Here is a 22,514-nt window from a genome sequence, read left to right as displayed (position 1 = left end):
CCTACCAGCAAAGTTTAGTTTACCTGCCAGTGATTGCAATTCCTTAACCGTGGCCTTATTTTTCTCTTTTAGGCTTTTGATTGTTCTCAATAGGTCTGCTACTTTTTCCTCCGGGATCCTGCACACTCCCTTTCGTGAGTCTATTTCTATTCCCAGAAATTGGATTCTCTGTGTGGGGCCTATTGTTTTTTCTTACGCCAGCGGGAAGCCCCACTCTTTTGTTAATGCCATGAATTTATTCAAGGTCGCCCTACATAATTCGGAACCCTGTGGCCCCACGAATAAAAAATCGTCCAGGTAGTGAACTACTTGTGCCTCCTCCAGCTCCTTTGTGAGTGCCCATTGTAAGAATGAACTTACTTTTTCAAAATATGCGCACGAGATGGCGCACCCCATTGGTTGACATTTATCAACATAATATTCGCCCTCCCAGTGCATGCATAGCCACCTCTGTGATTCCCTACTGACTGGGAGTAAGCGAAACGCTGACTTTATATCCACCTTTGCCATCCATGCCCCTTTCCCTGCCTTCCTGACCACCTGTACTGCTTGCTGAAAATCTGCATAAGTCACTGATACTGCCTCTTGTGGTATGCCATCGTTCACTGATGCACCTGGGGGATATGATAAGTGGTGAATCAGCCTGAAATCGCCTGCCTCCTTCTTTGGGACCAGCCCCAATGGTGAGCATATGTATTCGTCAAATGGGGGAGACCTGTATGGGCCCCCTATCCTTCCCAGTTCTACTTCTTTCTCGATTTTCTGGCCCACTAACACTCTGTTTTCTAAGGCAGATTTCAGGTTTTTCGGGATATTCTGGGAACCGTGACCATCAAATGGTATTTTGAAGCCCTCCTGGAAGCCTCTTCTGATCGTCTTTGCGACTTCTTTGTCTGGGAAAACCTGCAGCCACTTCTCCATTCTTTCAACCCTAACTGGCGTGGCCCCTTTCTCCTCGTTTTTCTTAACTCCATTTTTCCAGTACCCTGTGTGTGCTGGATGTTGTTCTGGTACATTTTGCTGTACTATGTTCGCCCCTACTACCTACTACATAATTGCTCTCATATCTTCTGTTACTGTATCTATAATCGTTTCTAAAACTGTTCTGCCAATATTGCCTCCTTTGATAACCTCCTGTACTGCTCTGTTCCCTGGCGTCCCATTTTTCCCATTTTTCTTTTAGCACATTAAATATGTACAGGTTGAAGTTCTCTTCATCCCAACCTATGTCTGGGAAGCAATCCATGTCCTTTCTAAATTCGTGGTCATATTCTTTCCATGCTTCTCCCCCAAATACTTTGTAAACCTTCAACACCCTCTGCTGGTATGTTACCAGTGACAACCCATCTTCTGGGTATTTTTGCAGTATGATAGTGGACATAATTTGGAAAGCCGCTGTCCAATTATCAAAATTCCTAGCTACTGGTGCCCTCTTCAGTAAACCCTTCTCATCCTCTTTTATATCTTCTAATGCTACATTCTGACCTCTCTTCTGTTCATCTAGCAACGAAAAGATATCTATAAATTATTTCCTCCATATTTTTTCCTTCACTTTTTCATTAATGTACCATGCCTGGGCCTTCATCGAACGCCCCAAGGTGTCCTTCCCGACCGTGACCCTGCCATATTTTGTCATTACTGTGGCTGGTTCTTGTACTGCTATGCTCGTAAGCCCGGTCAGCGCCACCGGTATGCTGGTGTTTGCCCCCTGAGGGGTAGCTCCTGGTGGAACCCCTTGTCCCTCCCCCTGTGGGATGGGTACCCCGCTGTCTGCTGTGCCTGGCTCACCAGCCCCCTGACCGTCTCCAGCCCCCTCTTCCCTGGCCTTCTTCTGCTTATCTTTGCGCATTACACCCTTCCATCTCACTCAAGCCTTCAAGTGCTCCCTTTCCTTATCCTCGCTACTCTCCTCCTCGTCGGATGTTACTGCCGTTTGCTCGGCCCTGTGCTTTTTGTGTCTTTTTTCTTTTCCCTCCTGAGTTCTGGGAGACTCACCCTGAACCGTGATGCATTCTTTCAACATTTTAACAATTTTTTTCCCCAATGTTATTATCAATTTTTTCTTTACCTTTTTTGTTGGTTTTCTTTTGCCTCTTCTTAGGCTCCTCCGGCTGTTCCTGTGGCCCACCTGCCACCTCTCTCGCCCTCTTCTGGCCTTGCGGTATTGTTACCTCCTCTTCGCTGCTGCTGGACTCCTCTAGTAGCAAAGGCGACATTGCCCTTGCCTTCTCCTCCTTTTGCATCAGCTCTAGCACCCACTGTGCGCCATATTATTTTTCTGCTTTTTTAGCCCATGCGCTAAATTCCTGCGCTCTTCTTGCCCTTTCTTCAGCCATTGTTTTCAAAATGTCGTCCTGAGATCTTCTTCGCTATATGGTTACCCTTCCAGGTGCAAGCCTGTGTCCTCGGGCTGCTGTTCAATATGCTATTTGCCCTTTTGCCCTGTAACTAAGGCTCCCAGCGTGCCTAACCAATTAGCTGCCTTTCTTCTAGCTGTCCGGGTGTCTGCACTTTATAAAAAAGTTCCCAGCACTGAATACGTGCTCCGCCGAGCCTTTGCCTCCCTTGTAGGCACCCTCGTAAATCGTGCCTCGTGCCTGTCTCTTTAAATAATCTGGTGAAGCAAATATGACCCTGACGTGATTTGAGCACGTAGCCTTCTGATCTGGAGTCAGACGCCCTCACATTGCACCACGAGGTCCTTGTGGCCTCCTTCCAATGATGCCTGCCCCGTATGGGCCACGCCCCTTGCCGCCCCTTCCTTCGCGGGCTTTGCAAGGCGCCTGTATCCGCGTCCTCCGACGCGGCTCGTCTTGATGTCCGCCTGCTGCTTCCGCTCTCCGCACCTCCTTGGCTGCCGCCGCCGGCTTCTGCTACTGCTGGCGTTCCCTTGCTGTCGCCCTGCAGCTGCTCACGTGGCTCCGTCCGGCGCTCTCAGCCCTCCGGCTCCTGCCTGCGGCTCCTGGGGAACTCCACACGGCTCTGACGACGCACAGCTGTCCCCTCCTGGCAATCTTCTCCACACGGCTCCGGCGATGCCAGTCTTCTCCACGCGGCTCCGGCGATGCTCCGCTGTCCGCTCCTGGCACTCTTCTCCACGTGGCTCCGGCGGTGGTCAGCTGGAGTGCAACTGCAGAGGGGGAGAACCAGAAAACATGAAAAAGCCCATAGAGGCAAAACGCAAAACGTTTCCTTCTCCCCCTGTTCCAGACCCTGGGAGCCTACCCGTAATAGGGGAGCTCCTTACCTGCTTGTGCTTGTCCTTCTTTCGTAGGGGTACTTATACCCCGTTGGCCCATTGTTGTGATTGCTGGGGGCAGGACTTCCTCCTGCCCCCCTGTTGTTTTTTTCCACACCTTTCCCCCTGAGTGTTTGCGTTGCCTTGGCAAAGCCGCGGGTGAGGGCGCCGCTTGGCTGCCCCTCCCCTTGCTATTCGCGCCGTTTGGTTCCTCCATCCCGCGCCTAACCCCCCAGGCCCTCTATCGTGCCGCACTTTGTGCCGCACAGGGCCTGGGGCAGAGGTGTTCCCCTTCTGTTCCAAGTGCAAGGCGAGACAGCGGCAGCATGACGCTCGGCCCTGTCCGGTGCAGGGATGAATGCCACTACACGGCTCAGATGCGCTAAAATCTTAATGTCTTAATGCGTGTCCGATGTATGTCCATCGAGTCTTTGCCTCTCAGTTCCTGAAGTTACGCGTATATGTTGTAATCCACATGGGTATAACGGGATGCAGGTCAAAAAGAAGCGTGTGCAAGTGGCGTCATATTTCAGGGGAACTGTCTTTCCATTGGGTAGGGGCATACATTTATTGGCTTTGATTACAATGAGACAGGTCGAGGGACATAAAAGTTCCAGATGTCTTGTGCTAATAGGGATTGTGTACTTGGGGGTTGAATGATGTCAGCACATATAATAACATATCCAATATTCAAAGTATTCTGATATGAAAGCAGAGAAAAGTCCTATGTGTGGTATTGGTGAGGTTTACAGAATGGCCAGGAGGTGTCAATTAGATTGAATGATTCATTTAACCTGATTGCAAAGGGGATTATAGGTCCCTGGGAAACGTATTTGGTCTACGTGGTTTCTCTGACATTTTCACTAACTCCGAACTAGCAACTTGATCTACTTTTTCGAGGAGATCAGTTTTGTAGCCTCTCATAAAAAAATATTCTTCACGTTATTTTAATGTCTCATATTTGTGTATCTCTTCCATACAGCGATGGCATTAAATACGGTGGCGGATACGAAAAGGCGTGTTAAAAGGTGTTTCCATCTGTGGACTGGATAATTTGCATTTATCCTCCGAGGGTGTTTATAAACCACAGTAGCAACACAAATGATTTCCTATTTTGAACCGTGCACCGTGATCAAGATATTTAGATCACACAGTTTTAAGAAAGTGACTAAAGCGTTCAGTGATGTTTGTGAGCCAGTCCATACAAAAATAAATCCATAATGTAACGAGTATATGATTCAATCTGGAGCGATGGATCACAAGAACACATTCATCTATCCTCATAATTTGCAAAAAGGTGTTCGCCAGATTAGGCGCAAAATGTAAACACATGGAAACATGTTCAATTTACATAAAAACAGTTTTCGTGTTGAAAAAATGCATTTATCAATACACAACTTAACATAATGAGACATTGACACAAAGAGACACAGTGATTAATTGGTTTCATTGATGTGCTTAGTTTCCAATACACTAAATCGATATTGGTGTTTTGTGGAATGATAGCATTTAAGTAGTTAACGTGACAGGTTACCAAAATAGATTCCGAACAATCTATTGTGATATTTTCAATTGTACTGATACAATCCGTTGTGTCCTTAGCGTATCCTTGATGATTAACTGTTGCAAAAAAGAAACACCATATTCAGAAATACTGCCTACCCGAGAGAGATCACGTGTGTCTGGAGGAGGCTGTGTGTCTTTATGAATGTTTGGCAAACAATAAATGATGGGTAAAGACCTTTCCTAAACCTGGGACAATATTGCTGAATTTAAACCCCAGCCAAGGGGCTCTATTGTGGTGGCAGACATTTGGGCACAAGTCCAATCATTACCCGACCCTGAGAGGCAGGGGAAAGCTGCCAGCCAACAAAGAAGCATGAGAACGCTTAACACCCCGGGAAAAGCGCGTGACCAGGAGGGTAGGTTCCCAGAGGACAGAGAAGGACTAAGGAGCAAGCACATTGCCACGAAGAGGAGCTATCCAAATGGTGTTGCGTTTATGACCATGTAAATGCCCCAAATAAACCCAGAGTTCTTCAGTAATCCAGTCTGGCTTATTTGTGCACCCTACTCTGCTTTGTGACAGGGGGTAAAAGGAACAAAATTGGCCAATGTTTTTACTGCGGACATAGAGAAAACAGTAGACAAGCCTAGAAGGGAGCAACTCAGAGGGTTGCTCAATATTGGAAGATAGTTATTAAACGTACCTATTTTATTTAAGGCCTTATTTGACTGGCAGCTGTCAGTAGATAATTAAGTCCAAAGTAACTTCAGGGCTGCACTACAAGTACTGATAAGTGCCATCATGGGTATGTTTTCTAAACAGAAGCTAGTGTCAGTCACTCTTCTCTGTTTTGCAGGAAGTTCTATGGGAAGATGTGGGTCCCTGCACCCTATGGTAGGTCCCTTTGAACCCGTGTTCTCCAATGCTGTCATTGCTGTGCATTCTTGGAAAAAATGGAGCACAACAAAACGAGCTCTCTGCGTGTGCCAGTATATATATAAGTCTATATTTAAGTGTCACGATGGTAACCAGTAATTTGCATGGGCCTGTGCGAAGAGTTTTGCGTCCGGTGCAACATGAAAACATGCCCTTTTTTCGAGGTGTGCTAGCCGCAGAATATTATGTAATAGCTCCAGCCTATTCCATAAGGGTGTGTTTAACTGGAAGGAGGGGCCTACTGTTAAGATGGATTTCTGAACTTTGACCTGGAGGGGCAGAGGTTCAGAAGGCCAGCCTAGTTTCTTGGAACAGGGTAACCTATGGACAGAAACTAGAGATGAGGTCGACCCTGGACACTGATGTGACCCATCCTAACGCGTGACCACCTGTACACTCTCTTGTGGTCTTCTATATTGATTGTATATTTCTTTTACAACAAAGACAATAATTAATTGATTGTTATGACTTTTTTTTAATAAGGTTTTAGCTTACATTTGTTATAGATTGGCTTGTATGTATGAATGCTTGACGGACGCATGTGGACGAATGACATGAACTGTATGTGAAATTATGTGTTCTTAAATTTTTCCTGCGATGTAAAATTGTCATGAGTGCTATGATTAAATCATGATGAAAATTCTTACATTTAAATAATGTATCAGGTCTAATAAAATTCCTTGATAACCTGTTTTCAAAATTGTACCCTCTGGATCCTTTTTCCGAGACTAGTAACCTCTGGACAACCAGACCAATCAGGGTAGCTATGGCAGGCGGTCAAGACTAAGTCTCAGGAGGGGTGAGGGTGACTGAAGGACCTCAATGAGCACACAAAGCAAGGACACTTACAAATTACTCCAGACAGGTGTTATATCAAAAATATAGACACATTTATTACAAGGCCTTTGTAACACAGACCGTATCAAAAGAATCACAGTAACACTAAGTAAACCAACACAGCACTATCAATACAATAGATATACAAGACCATTGGGGTCTGAAGGGTTAAATGCACAAAATATGTCGACAATCTAGACGGGAAGGAAACAGGCAGTGCATATAGTCGTTAGGCCCCGTTCGACATCGATAATACACCTAACTAAGAGGCAGTCCAAGCCCTAAGAAGAGAGGAGCCTTGTGCTCGATAGTACATGCGATGCAAGCACATGCGATTGTTCCAATGGGCAAGATAGGGTCTCTTCAGGGGTCTCTAGCAGCTCGGGAAGGTGGATGAGGCGATGCCGAAAAGTTATCACTATTCAAGAAGGACCTCCACTTGAAGGCAGAGGAAGCTCGAGAGTTTGGGATGGAGTCGCTATTTCGCAATAGCCATGGAAAGGAGAGGCGCCCTCAGGGGCCACTTGAGCGTAAAAATGGGCCCCTGCACTAGGGGCCACCGGTTTGTTTATGCAGTACTCATCCGTCCCAGACGCAAGCGCACCCAAACTTCGCCAGTTCAGGTTCGAATGTGGCAAAAAGGACTTCTCGGTCCCTTTCAGTTCCTGATATACAGCGATGATTCCCAAACGGGACAGTGGTGAATTCTCCGCTCCGGGTGGCTGAATCAACCCAGGTTCCCTGCAGCAGACTTCAGGGGCAAGAGGGTCACAAATGCAGCGGACTTGCAAAAGAGGTTGCCGCAGCAGGGCAACACGGTAACAGCGTTCACTCCGGTCCTGGCGCACTCGTCTCACTTCAGACCTGGGAATGCCAAGTGTACGAAATTCAGTGTGAGGGTGCCGGGGACCAGAGCTAGAAGTATACCAAGTTTCGAGGGCCTCCTCGAAACGGCGGCGGAGACAGAGAAAAGCAACTGGGTAAGCTAGTCAGCCCACTGTTTGGCCCAGGGACACTTCCGAGAAAGCTTACTTGCAGGGTTTGATGAAGGTGCCGAGAATAGTTTGTCCCACTATTCCAATGGGTCGAAGCGTCTTTGCAGACCTTCTAGGACGACCAGAAGCAGAGGGGTCCCACGGGACGAAAGCGGGCTCGGGGTGCCAAACCTTCCAGCGGGATACCAGCGGTTCCTCGACCCGGCTTTGTAGTTGCTGGATACTTGGGTCCTATCCTTTGTTCAGTGAGAACTCAGGAGATCGACCTGGTATTGGTGTTTTTGGCCTCCACTTATCCAAAGTTCCCTTCGCGCCAAAACAGAGAGGACCCAATGGGAGATCTGCTCACAAACATACACTCCATATGTGGACCAATCACGGACCAAGGTGGTCCCAGTCATTCATGGCACTCCAGACTCTCTGGCACCCAGAATGTGTATTGGAACGAGACGTTCCAACCCACATCCTGGAGGCACACACACAAGGCATGCAGAAGCCCGGGAAAGCATTGGGTTTCGCAGGAAAGTGCATGACCAAATAAGGATTGACCCGGGTCGACTCGACCTGGGGAAGGTGAAGGGGCAAGATGGCCAAAGGACAGGACAAAGAACCTTGTGGCATGGCCATTTTGGAGCCAGGCCACCTATTCGTGCCAAACGCGGTTAACATGGCCGAAAAGGGTTAATAATGCAAAACGGTAGCTGCCACCAGTCCTGTCCATGACACATCTGCACAGTTCATAAAAAGTCCAGCGAGAGTATCTAGGGCCTTTGGAAATGACTATAGACCCAAGTGTTCTGTATGGTAAGATACACTGCACACTTGACACATGTTGCATAAAAGTTGCAACATGGGAAAAGGACTAAGGGAAACAAAGTCTCCCAGTACTGACTGTTTTAAGGGCACGTGGGTTTCCCCATAAAAAGTGAACGAAAGCCCAAAGGAGTGCAGCTGAAGGCTGTGCTTCTCTGGCAAAGTCAGTCAATGGTGTCTAAATAGCAGCAAAAAGTTTGGAGGTTGACACATGGAGGGAAAATTGCATATAATTCTGAAATCTTTCCTAACACCTACCACATATTAGACAAACTATTGTTATTGTTGTTAGGCATGGTCTACCTGCTCGCAGATCACGGTCTGGCTTCCACATCATGAAGACAGTCATACATGAAAGAATCAATCTCTCCCATCTGTAAGGGTTATGCAGGCTAGCATAAGGAGGGTTCTATGTCCCTACATCGCCAGTGTTTATTTTGATGAGTTTTTGCCAACAGTTTTCTGCCCAAAAAACGAATCTAAAAGGTTATTTTTTTTATTTTGGGGGGATTTCCCCTTGAGCCCCCTCCCGTATTATATACACCCTATTCCCCACCACCTTGCCATTATATCCCCTTTCCCCCCACCCAAATATTTTTCTATGAGTTTTTTCGGCAACAAACTTAGCAAAAAACTCATCGAAAAAAACACTGTCCATGTATCAACGTCGTACCGTAAGAATGAAAATTACCCCTGCTGTAGCGCAGGGAGTCTTGATTATATTAAAGACACAAGGTGAACATTATGCTTAAACTTACTTTAATTCTACTCTTCCAGCAGATTTATATCTTTCCTTCTCATAAACCTTTCAAAAACGTTTTCTTTTTTTTAAACTTGAAAATAGAAACCTCAATCCAAAAACTTCACATCCCATGAGCCCCGGTGTCTCTGGTAGTCCCATGTCTATGTCCTGTCCCATGAGCCATTTCCTGCCCAGGTCCCTTCCTCTTCCTTGATGCCTTCCAACTGACATCCAATAACAAATAAAACACACCCACGGCACACCAACACTGCAGCAGTTTGCGACACCCCATCTTTTTCTGACTGGGGGTCCTCACATGGCCAACGCTGGCGACACCAATTGCGATAGCCTCGTCTCCTCCGCACACAGCTCCTCAGCCAGTATTCTGGACATCCCATGTCAGAGAAGACATACGTTAGGGAGGGTTATGTGCACTATAAATAGCTGAACGACATTATCATTTTCACCACTTATCTGCCATGCGTCGCTGGGCGGAATAATGCTTGCCTCAGTGTCTTTAATAGAATCAAGATGCCCAGCGTTACAGCAGGGGTAATCTTCATTCTATATCAAGACCGAAGGCGAGCATTATGCTTGTTGTTCAAAGGTGTCCACCACTGCTGCCGCCACACTTGCAATTGGTTTCAAATAAAATGTCTTATAAGTGGCGTCGCCTGACCAATCCGCTGCATTCAGGATGTCTTGAAGACTCACTCCGACTCAAAAGGCTTTAGAGGCCATAGACCGTATGACCGAATGCGCTCCGAAGCGTTTCACATCTATGCCTGCTAGGGACATGATTATTTGCACCCATATGTCTATATTCACTGGCGCTACTGCTTTAAACGGTTTTCTGCGCATAATGTGAAACTGAAAAACACCCACAGGCCTCACATCGGCCGTCCTCGATTCATATTCCTTGATAGTTAGCCACACACAGTTTAGGCTGGTCTAGGAAATAGGGATATGATATAGTCGATGAGTGACACTTAGTCCTCCTCGCAATGGAGAATGGCACTCCCTCTGGGCAGAAGATTTTCACATCAGACACTCTCCTACACTCTCCTAGAGGACACCAGGCACAAAAACATTGCTAGCCATCCGCACAGCTGTTGGTCCGATAAATCCCCGCTACGCGACCAGTTCACAAATAGCTGCAAGACAGCGTTGACGTCCCATAGCCGTGCGTATCTAGGGATAGGGGACACACTAACTTTGACTCCACACATCAACCTAACGCAGGGCGTTCCCTCATGGGGCCTCCGTCTAATGGATCGTGACCAGCCGAAATCACTAACCTGTAGACCCCTATGGTCCAAAAAGCTTTTCCCCCTCCCGCTAGGGACACTAAGAAATTCAGCACTTGTACTAAAGGTGCTGGAATGGGATGAAGGCTGCGTTGGCTGCACAATAGGCACCATCACCCCCATGCCTGGCATTTCGGTGCTGGACTGCCCTTGTGGGCGGGACAAAGACTGATATGCAAATGGATATTCCTCTTTTATGAAAAGTACAGTGAGCTAAAAGCGATGGCTGCGGACTCTCACAGTGGGTAATGTTCTTTCGAGATAGAGTCACCTGCTACCTTTTTTTGCATCACCCCATGCCGCCTCATCTTTTGAGCACAGAGGGGGCTCAAGATTGTTTGATACATTCTGCAGCCTTTCTTGAAATGCCTGGCATTCTCCTTCTGCTCCCGATACCCTGCACGCTAGTAGAGGTAGCTTCCCCGTCCTCATCAGCGGATGAAAGTTCCCAGCTGGATCAGACAGGAGATCCTCTCTGAGGGGAAGCACTCACAGGAAATCTGACAAATGTTCCATCAGAACTGGAAACCAAGCTTGTGATTTCAGGGCTACTATGAGTACCTCCACTCTCTCCCTCCTGATCTTTGCTAGCACTCTTGCCAACATCATGAATGAGGTAAGGCATAGTGTACTGCGCTCAACCACGCTTGAAGAAAAGCGTCCGCCCTTTGTGCTTCTGGGTCTAGTCTCCAGCTGAAAAACATTGGTAACTTTTTGTTCAACTTGGAGGACAACAGATCAGCGTTTAATGGACCATGGACATTTGCAATCTCCGTGAAAACCTTTCTCTGGAGCATCCAATCGCTGGAGTCATGCTAGTAGCAGGAGCTACAGTCTGCTACTACGTTCTGTACTCCCACAGGGTACTCTGCTGTCACAGAGATCATCGGTCGAGACAGTAATTTCAGAAGTCCTTGGTCAATTCCACGAGCATTCGCAATCGCGTGTCACCTTGGTGGTTGAAGTTTTGGACCGCGAAGATGTTGCCCATCCTGAGCAGGATGCAACACTCCGCTTTGCCTTTGGTGAAGGCTTTTATTGCAAAAGACCCTGCGAGCAACTCCAAGCAATTGATATGGAGGAACAGTTCCTCCTGGGACCATTTCCCGCCTGTTTCCAGGTGACCGTATCTCATTCCCCAGCATGTTCGGCTGGTGTCAAGCTCTATGACGTCCTGCTCACTGAGCAGGATGTCTCAGAAAATTGCACAGCCATCCAGGCTTCCATGTTCTGAAGACACCATCCTAGCTCTAATCTTCCTCCCTGATCTAGGGGTTACTAGTTGATGGTACCCTAGACCCTCCTGCAGGTGATGAATCTTTAGACTCTGGAGGGTTCTGTAATGCAGGGGGTCTGGAAAGATAGCCTGGCTGGAGGCTGGCAGAAGCCGGTCAATCCTCGCCAGCATTCATAGAGATATTAAGAGCTTCGATAAAGTCTACGTCAACTCTTTTTTTTATTGCTCTCATCTTGGGCGCTGGTAGTTCTAGCGTAGCTCTTGTTGTGTCTACTACAAAACCTAGGAACTCTAGGCGTTGCCTCGGAACAGCTCCGATTTCTCTCGATTTATCAGAAACCCCAGGGAGGAGTGGAATTCGGATGCCCACTCCATCTGACTGACAAGCACTCTCCTGTCGTCCGCTAACATGATATATCGTCTAAGTAAACTATCATACAGATCCCCCTTTCCCTCATGGCCGCCGCCACCGGTCTCATTACTTTTGTTAAGGCCCACGGCGCTGAGGATAACCCGAACGGCAGTTACTTGATTTGCCAAACTGTATTGTTCCATTAGAAGCTGAGGACTCTGCGGTGCCCCTTAGAAAATGGTATTGTCAGATAGGCATCCTTCATATCTAACCTCACTAGCCAGTCCCCTTTTTCGGAGGATGCCGTGGAGTAGGTGTACTCCCTCCATCTTGAAGTGTCTGTACACCAGCCACCCGTTGAAATCCTTCAGGTTTATCTCAGGTCTTACTTTCTCTTTCATGTGAACCACAAACATGTTGCTTATGAAGGCAGTTGTAGCTGTGTCGCTGCATTCTATCGTGCCCTTGCTTGCCAGTTGGATCAATTCCTTTTCCAGGAGTTCACACAACTTGCGCGCCTGCATTAATTGCTTCTGCCTTACTCGCTGAACTGGCGGTGCTACAAATTCTAGCTAGAACCTTGCCACTGTCTGAATCAGCCACGAGTTGCTTGAAAGCATGTAGCCAATTTTCTAAGCACAATAGTGTCCTGCCCCGCACCAGAGGGTAGGTTATTAGTCTCACCTGGTTGTGATAATAACCTCTTTCTCAGCGCCCTCGGTTCCTGCGGCCTCACGCTGAAAAGAATGAGTCCTGTTGACGGGACTCCCAATAATGGCTTCTTTACGAGTGGAACCAACCAGACACACAACCTCTACTGAGTACAGTTCCTGTAAGAACTCTTCATGGGAAAATCTTCTTGATGGATGTTTTTTCCTTCGCGAGGGCCGTGTACATGCCCACAAACCTTCCCATATCTTTCGGGAAAGTGTTGCCGAATAGAAATCCTTGAGCGGCTTCGCCAGCTTCTTATGAGGCTAGATTTCAGAGTTTGTAATGAATTTTCAGTAATAGTCACCTTCTCCTTTCGGAGGACAGGACGCAGTTCGCATTTCCTAGTAGGCACACTGCTCTACGTCCCCAATTGGCCAGGGTGTCTGGATCTACGGGTCCCCAGTGTCTTTAGGTCTTTCGGCTAAGTCCATAATCTTAGCAATCGGACCGCCCATGTCTAAGACTGTCTCCTGGCAGCCCTTCGATGCCCAGTCCATGCCTTTCCTGAGTCCTCTAGAGGCTTTAGAGATAAATGCAATCATTTTCAGATCTAGCTCAGGTGTCTGCCACTTTCGCGGTTAAATTCGGTCTTGGACACTGAGCGCATCCGTAGTCTGTCTTCTTTTTCAATCGGCTTGAGTAGCCTTTGGGTCATTTTTGATGCCACTCTCAGTGACAATAGCCAGTCGTTGGACCTTGGATGTACGATCGACTTGGGGGGGGGTCAAACATGTCAGTTAACTCCTCTTTGGGTTCCTCCAAATGCTTTTCTTTGCATTTCCTTTTACCACACTTTGACTTCATGGAGGATCTCGAGTCAGATACTACGGACTGTGGTGAGGAGTCATCGTCCCTATGTTTTGGACCCCTGGGGAAGGGGGTAGGAGGCTTAGCACTGTCGATTGCATCATGAAAGCGTATTTCAGCTTTTCGAAAGCATCGACCGCCTCAGGGGGCTCTCCATTTCCCTCCTTGTCAAGACCTTGTGGAGTCAAAGGGCACTTAAGATTACTGGTCTGGTCTCTCCTTAGTAAATGCCTCAGCGGCAGGTTGTTTAGAGGAGGTACTGATGTTTTCATTGGTGCCTTTTGTTTTAAGGCCATGCCCAATCTGGTGTTCTAGGGCTTTCTGTCTGTCCTGGATAGGGCACAACCCTTGTGAAACTGTGTCAACCAGGGAGTGTCCTAAAACTCTTTTAAACTAATGGTCAGATCTGAATCCTCCTAAGAGAATTCCTTGTCTTTGCTCCCCACAATATCTTGATCTGATTCCATGATATCAGATTATCTTACTGGTGCCTCAGTGCCTAGACAGAGCAGGCTGAATGGCACGTCTTCTGTATTGGGGGTGGTGGGCGGTGTTGGTGTCCTGTAGGGATATGTGTTTGTTTAACTTTTACAGCTTTCTCTATCTAGCTGGCTGCTCAATGCTCCTGTGCTGAAGTACAGCTTAAACACATGAGGTGTCCTTGCTACCTGTTGCAGTACTAGCTGATCCCTGAACATGCTCTTCGTTGGAAGCATGGCCTGATCAGTTGTCTGCAGCTGTCTCTTTAGGCTGCATGCTGCAGGCCCTCAGTATGTTGTCTAATAGAGATGCTGCACGTTGTTATTATTAGTAATGCTTCATCCCTCGTGTGCTGGTCTGGGGTCTGTAAGGAAGGCATGGTATCAACAGTAAGACAGACACAAGTGACCATAGTTCCAGGGTGTTTATTGAATTTCAAAAAGAGTTTGAAAGACACCCATCTAATCCTAAATCTACATATGGGAGCAAGCTACGACCATCACATAATAATAACAGAGTCCTGGTGGTGTCTAGTCAAAATAAAAGGGCCTATACTAATAAACCTATTGTCGATCCATAGCTCGAAATACAAATAGTGTGGGAAACAGCATTACAAAAAAGAAAGTAGCGTTCACAAAATTATACGTCAGGATGTTTAGACCGTTGGCCTCCGTTTTCCATGTTTTTAGAATGCAACAGAGCGGTACACTCTAGTATAACACAGTCTCTGGCTTCTTTAGCACGAGGATACAGTTCAATCATTAGCATCAGTGCCTTCTGTGTCCAAGCCTCTTTGCCTATCAAAGTCTCTTCATTCAGAGGGCCTGATGTGAAAAAATAAGCGATAAGTTCTTTTCCTCTTTCAGATTTTTACAAGTACTCAATTCAGGTGATTCACTATTCACCCCGGCTCCCTCTCAGCTGGGCTCAGATCCCTTTTGACACAATTAGTCTCCCTCAGCCGGGCTCAAAGACTTTCAAATGTGCATGGGGTTTGGCCTGACCAGTTGCAGGACCACTTCAATATCACAATTCCTTTCCTTTTTACATTTGCCACCCTTTAGTTGGATACCTAACAGAGTTTGTCAAATGAGCACCCACATGGCGACAGACCACTCTTGTCTGCGGTATCGTTTCTTGGCTTCAAAGTTCTGTCACTTATCTGCTGTTTAATTATATTCGCTTCACTTGCCACATATGCTTCAAACACTGTTCTGTTCAGTTTTCACCATACAATTTTGCCACTTGCAACCTTCACTTCAACACAGACCGTTCTGGTACCAGTCCCCCCAACGCACCGACTGTGCCAACTTCACTGGTGCTGCTTTGTTGTAAGACCGAAGGACAGTAACACAGCAGCACATAATTCTCCCTGCCTTGACTATCGACGCAAGAGAGCCCCGGATACCTCCGACACACAATGCAGGATTCTACAGCCTTGATTCCTGGTCTTATATTTCCTATTCTTGGAGGTTCATGAAAGTAACAGTCTTTTGTTGAAAAGATCAAGCCCTCCTTGCAATTCTCTTCGGTATTGCTGTCTTTCACCTTGTATTAAACTGCCATCTTGGAACTGCTGCTTCCTCTTGTGCTTTGCCTTGCTCAGAGTCTGCTTTTGTGCACCAACTTTTATCCGTGTGGGGAAGTGTGATGGAAGTCAGGTGTGTGTAATGATCAGTAATTTCCCGACCCTGCCTGGCCATTGAATTGGGACATGTCAGGTGTACATCTCGGGTGTTAAGTCAGATTTCTCTCACAGTGAGCTGTCCGTCAGAAGGTGTTCGTATTGGAAAAGGGGGAGGGGGCTTGAGTTTCTAAGTATCCTACCTGGTAGGATGGGGTAAAGGTTTTACAGGGAAGGGGATACCACGTCTCATTGTCCTGGGGGTCCCACTTCCACACTCCCTGAAGACCCCTCACCCAGGTGATCCTCCCCCACTGGTCCACCCCCAGGAACTGGATCCAAAAGTGATGGTCGGTCCTGGCTACCTGGATGACAGATCTCTGGGGACTGGCCGGTGAGCCACCTTCAGGTTTCTCACAGGTCTACCAGAGTTGTTATGTTGGGCTGCTGCAAACTCAAGCCCGTGTTTAACGAGTCCCTCGATCACTGATTAGCGTTCAAGCACAATCCTATGCAGAGATTGTTGCTCTGCCTCAGCGTAAAGCACCCTGCAGCATGCTCGAACGTCTGCAAGCTCTTGAGCTATTATTTATTTATTTGTATAGATTGTAACAGAGCCCGGAGGCGTGATAGAGCTTGGACAAAAGACTAACACACACCATGAGCCCGCGCACCGGCGTTGCAGAGACCCTCACGTCTCCGCAGTCAAAACGAAGCTAAGAAAGCTTTGCCAGTCCGCTGGATGTTGGGCGAAAGGACGCTGCTTCACCGAGCGCAGCCGGGGGCCTTTCATCGAGTTAGATACTCACGGGTACGGCTATACTCGATTCCAATATGGTAAGATACACGCTGCCGGTATTCAGTAAATAAACACACCAAAGCCCTATCCGAGCTACCTATGCGATCAAGATATACTTTTACAATCATCCACTAACTCTTAACGATATAACACTGTACACAGTTTATTAGCCTGCCACTAAACAGGAGCTCTATAACTATGCTACTTATCTGTTTGGAAGAGTATAAAGGAAGAGCAAAGGTCCTGGGCAGGATATGGCTCATGGGACAGGACATAGACATGGGATTATCAGAGACACCGGGGCTTATGGGATGTGACCTTTTTTGGAATATGTTCTATTTTCAAGTTAAAAAAAACCCTAATAAAATGATTTTGAAAAGTTTATGAAAAGGAAAGAGTTAAATCTGCTGGAAGAATAGAATTAAAGGAAGTTTAAGGATAATGCTCGCCTCCAGTCTTGATATAGAAGTAGAATATTAATTTCATTTGTGTACTCTTTACATACCGAGTGCTTATCAGATGATTTAATCAAATTACTGAAATGCATGGAATCTGTGCAAAATGCAGTGTTTTAGCACAGAGCAGAATAACAGATATGGGGAGGCCAGATGACGGAGATGAAACATAATATGAATACACCGCACTTATTCCTTTTGATTATGGAACGTTTCTTCAGTGGGCTCTACAACCTCCTTCAACATGGGCATAATGCATATGTTGTTTCGTTGTTATTTTAAAAATTGTTTACTGGCTAAAATATTTTTCAACCTTAACAATATTATAACACACAAAAACAGAATACAGTTTATAAACATCTATTAAAATATATATCAATTTGTCCCATACAAGCTTAAACATAAAATACACAATTGATTCCATATTTTTAAAAAAGAGACATAAAGAGACATGTAAAAGAGAAAAGACAATTCCACCATTGAAAAACGAATACAAATTATTGTCAAACTGTATACTTAGCCTGGATCAGAGTTCATTATGTAGCCAGAGCCTCAATCATGTACACATTATAATTTACAAAGCACAAATGGCTATGGCAAGTGGCACTCGTGTGCCACTCATTCAGCTTTTTCAAAATGACTCGTAAGAGACTGGCTACCACTTTTGTAGAAATTTGACCAAACAAACCAGGCTTTTGCAATAATAGATATTTCTCACCCTATGGCCTTGGCCGCAGCTGCTTGCTGTATAAATGTTGGCAAGCTGTCTGTAAGCTGGTGTACTTCAGGATCTAAAGAAGGATACAAAAAAAATACAATAAACTGAGACGTGAAAACTCAGGTTTTATCAGGAAGATTCACAGTTCTGCCAGGCTCTCCATTGGCCTAAACTAGTGGTGGGCTTTTCAAACCCGTTAAATTGTACAATCCAAGTCCTGGTTTCAGAATGAGCAAAACAAGTGCAAATAATGACTGTGGATGTCCCACAAACCAGACAGGATTTCTCTATGAATTGTGACTGTGAGCTGAGCGCTAGACAAAACCTATGGAGAAGATGTGTATGAAAATAGAACCCAATATCAGCTGGCCCTAAATATTAGCTTAATATGTCAATCCCCCCTCGAAAATCCTGCACACCTCCGCAGCAAACAAGTTAGCAAGCGAGTGACCAAACAGCAAGTAATGAGGGTAGGGCGTTCTTTATTTGCTTTTGGCATTGATAGTTATGGTCCTCTTGTTGCTCGGGCTTGTCTTTAGGAAGACTCTCTGCTTCTGGGTCTTCAAGACCCCAGGTGCGCTTGCACATTTGGGCCTGGGGAAAAGTTAGCTCCAGTCTACTCCTCAACGATCTTTTCTTCCTTCTCTTGACTCATTCTTTGAAATGGTAGGGAGATTATATTGCGGCAGAATTCGTCAAATTCGAATTTGTCTAATTTCTTAGACCAATTTGGCAGCAAATATATGTTGGGGTGCGTAATCGTGATACGAAAGAAAAGGGGGAGGATCATCTCCCGCCGCATATATTTGCAGACAAATGTAAAAAAAAAGATTAAAAAGAAATACAACGAAATCAAATTCGACAAAAAGATTCAACCAAATCACATAGAACCCCTCTAAACTCCACCTAAAACGCTTTCCTCTTTACCGACTGATGTTCCTTCCAAAATCCTTCTTACCATCTTGCTCTCCCGTTATGCCGCTTCCTTCCCACCCCTCTTCTCCTCCATCCTACTTCCCCCGCCGTTGCTCTGTTACTATATCTCACCCTGTTGTTAAGTCCTTCCACTTCCTCACTTGCCGCTCTGTCTTTCTTTCTCTAGGTACCTTTCTACAGTCTGCCTCTATTAATGATGATTTAACCTCCTCCTGCCTGCATCTCTAACCAACTCCATGCCTCACTCACCAACTCTAAACTCCAACACTCTACTCAAAGTGCCTAGCCTTCTTATAGCAGTCAGGTACCTTCGGCTGGGCCATCCCACCCTCTAGTGGAAACTGTAGTGTGAGATTATTGGATAACCACTGGGATTGGTTCAGGCAGTCAATGTAGATAGAATCTGCTGGTCTCACACACTCCATTCTGCATTGCACTGCAGAGTGGCTGAGTCTACATCAGGCTTGACCACCATTTTGGTTGGAAAGACGTGGCTTGTGCGTTGTGGAGCAGACTTCCCACACACATGCACTCTTGCTTTCCTGGTCTTTTCATGACTGCTTCTACAGACACGGTCACTGTGGCGACCGCACAGCTTTTTGGAAGCATAAGACTATACTTGGCACTAGTGACTTCCAATTTGGGCTACATCGCACCGCCAAGTGTGCTTCAATGCTTGACACCTACTATAGTTTGGCCTTGTGCGCCATCAGTGAGGAGTAGCTCGGGTCTCTAGGCCCAAAAGACTAGGGACTCACGTCTGTGTATACCCGTCCCACGCAGGGTCACTAAGGCAAAACCAAAAGTTGATGGCTGGAAGGTTTTGAATAAATCATAACCATGGGCCCAGTTATGGGCAACAGCTGTGTGTAGAGAATCACACTGCAAGGGTATGGATGGGTTGAACATCCCGTACACATATTGAGAGCTCATTATAGGTGCAGCGGCCGATAGAGTGGCAATTTGAAAGTCCCCCGCCAACAAGCCAGGGAGAGGAAGTCGTGCGCCTTCTTTGGGCCCAGGCATTGGGACGCCAGCCATTTTGGCATGGTAAGTCAGCCATCCTCAATTCTGAAGGACAAAGGGTGGGACAGGTGTACACGAACATTCTTTTAAAACTACAAGATAACAGGAGGATCTATTATTAAAAGTTTTACAAAGCAGCTAAATGTTTTAAACAATTAAATCCTTTGGAAAATTTGGAGCAATTTGTCATGTTTTTGCAAACAATCACATTTAAAAAGAAAAATCATACATAACTTTCAAACTAACAAGTCAAAGTTATACACATTTTTATAAGAGATATTTATGAAACAATTCTATTTTATTAGGTCATGCAATGTATTGAGAACTTTTCTGGGGTCATTGGTTATTTTAAAATGGTTAAAAAATGACATGCATATTCCTGGAAAAAGAAAAGCCTCAACTATTCTCAAGTAAAAATCCAACACGTAGGAACAAATATTTTCAGATGAAAATCCCATTTTCTCCCATAGTGAGGAAAAAGGTCAACAATCAGTCCAATGTGTGTCGGTCATCTACATATCCCAACCATACAATGGTGATGCTCGCCCAGCAATGTACAAGCAAACATGTAATCTGGCTGCACCTTCTGGACGATTTAGTTTCTTTCTTCGGGCAGCAGCAGGGTTTATAGTGATCATGTCGAAAAAATTGCATCAACAAAAAAAAGCATTGAATACAAACCGTCGAATGCAAAAGCATCCACAACCTATATTTTACATGTAAAAGTGCCATTCCATCTAAACCAGTCCATCGACAATGTACATGGACTGGTTTCAATGGAAATGCACTTTTACATGTAAAAAGTAGCATTTCCATGCTTTTTTTCAACTTTACAACGTTACATGATGCTGTCCAGTGCTGAAATTTCAGCATTGGCCAGCTCCTTATACCGTTTTAAAGTTTTTCTGTATATTGGGGTGGAGGGTGTACCCCCCAGCCCTCCCCAACTCCCAATACCCACCCCCCAACCCTAACCCTACCCCTAGCCCTAACCCTAATGTAACCCTTAATCTAACCCTAGCCCCAACCCTAACCCTAATGTAACCCTAAGCTAACCCTAGCCCCAACCCTAACCCTAATGTAACCCTAAGCTAACCCTAGCCCCAAACCTAACCCCCAACCCTAACACACTAATGTAACCCTTAAGATAACCCTAGCCCCAACCCTAACCCTAATGTAACCCTAAGCTAACCCTAGCCCCAACCCTAACCCTTAACCTAATGTGACCCCTAATCTAACCTTAGCCCCAACCCTAACCCTAATCTAACCCCTAATCATAACTTTACATTTTGATGGTTCCATCTAATTGTTTTCAATGAAATGGCCATTTTATAGAATGGTATTTCGATGAAAATAATTTGATGGTTTGCTGTTAGATGCATTGTCATTCTATGGAATGACTGGATACCAGCAGAGGGATTGTTTGCAGAATTTAGGAGATGTGCTGTTGCTTGTCCAGAAGGGATGGACATTTTCTGGTTTAGATCTTTTCAGTATAATTCTAAACACTCTGGGGGTGTACCAAAAAGAGAAGAAAGATAATTTATCGATTTACTATCAGGTGGCCTAATCGTATTCTTTCACGGTTTCAATGTAATTTTCGACACCGTCTCTTCCTCTCTCTAGGCTGGGAGGTTGGATTACAACAACCAGAAGGCAGTTCCATGTACAGCCTCTGTAGTTGCTAAGAATGTGAATTGCCAGTCACAATTTGCTCTGGTGTGCGTGTCACAACCTTTTAGGCTGTGTAATGGTAGTTTAAATGCCCAACACGTCTTTGGCTGGCTTTTAATCATTTTGATAACTTCAAACAGGACTCTGGTCGACTGTCAGTATCTTTATCAATGGCCTGCGGGAGTTTGGACAACATTTACCACCATGCACCTGACTAACTTTCAGTCGCTTTATCAATACCCCCTGGGAACTCTGACTTAAATCCCAAGCCTTACTTCTTGTATTTTTCTAGTTTGTATTATGTTCGCCTTTTGGCCTTCACAAAACCTCTTCTCCCAGTTCAAAACATCAGCACCTTTCTATACCTTACCTTGGTGAAACAGTTTTGGGGAACCGCTCTACTGGTTCCTCTAAATGGCTTTCCACCTCTCAATCAATCCTTTGTGGACTTGTGGATTTTCCTTTCCAGGTTCGGCTTGCTTGTTCTCTTGATACTGACTCTTGTTCCTCTTCCCTAAACCAGGCCCTCTCTCCATATGCTCCGCCTATCAACGCTTTTGTGGTTCTTTCCCCTTGTACCACTTCTACCATGCCTATATTCAGGACATTCCTTGCCATAGTCTGGTCTTTGCAGTCGAGATGCCTAGAACCTTTCTAGGGTTTCCTCCGCTTTGTTTCTCAGTCAGTTTGTCATCTCTTTCAGATCTGGAGCTCTTCATGATTGGCTCATCTGGTGCACTGCTTCTCTCCATTCCTCTTGATGTGTACACCTTCTTGTACTCACTGCTCATGCCTTCTGTGTCGGACACATAACTGGGCTCCACTCTGCTTTTCCAGCGAGTCTTGTGGCTGCCTTCCACATTTGTTCAAATGGATTTCCAAAATCAGCTCAGGTGGGAGGATTTTGGAAAGCCACACTATTTATGGTAAACAAGGAAGGCACAGCTTAGTCACAACACAATAAAGGTAAGGTAAGCAAGCAGTCAAGGCTTATTCTGAGGAAATGTGTGAGTGGTCTAGAATTACGAGTCTGAACAGAGCAACACTTAATAATTCAAGTTAGATAGAAGTTTATCAAAATACAGTTATTTAACAGGTCTTCAGATAAACACTAATAATATAATCATTGCAGCTAAGAATCGTCAATAAAAACCATATATGACATACATCCATATTCACCAAAAGGATATTAAATATCATATCATATGGATCAATTACCAGTTTTCAACAGGTGCATAGTCAGATGCAAGGAAAATAGGTAGAAATAGTTACAATAAAGCACAAGTACAGCTTCATTCAATCTTATGAGGTTACCCT

The 22,514-nt window shown here is 45.7% G+C and overlaps 1 protein-coding gene across 3 annotated transcripts in view; it reads right to left on the bottom strand.

Annotated features, from left to right (window-relative positions):
- The window catches only part of ARMH1 (armadillo like helical domain containing 1), a 743,351-nt gene that overhangs the window by 434,749 nt on the left and 286,088 nt on the right, over positions 1–22,514 (bottom strand). For all 3 annotated transcript variants that reach the window (XM_069642333.1, XM_069642332.1, XM_069642334.1), the window contains exon 8: positions 17,562–17,634. In XM_069642333.1, the coding sequence (XP_069498434.1) occupies positions 17,562–17,634 (73 nt within the window). The remainder of the gene's footprint in view (positions 1–17,561; positions 17,635–22,514) is intronic.

Source organism: Ambystoma mexicanum, chromosome 1q (assembly GCF_040938575.1).
Source record: "Ambystoma mexicanum isolate Mex_15411 chromosome 1q, UKY_AmexF1_1, whole genome shotgun sequence".
Lineage (NCBI taxonomy): Eukaryota > Metazoa > Chordata > Amphibia > Caudata > Ambystomatidae > Ambystoma > Ambystoma mexicanum.
Note: the sequence above shows the minus strand (reverse complement) of the source record. Positions and strands in the feature narration are given on the sequence as shown.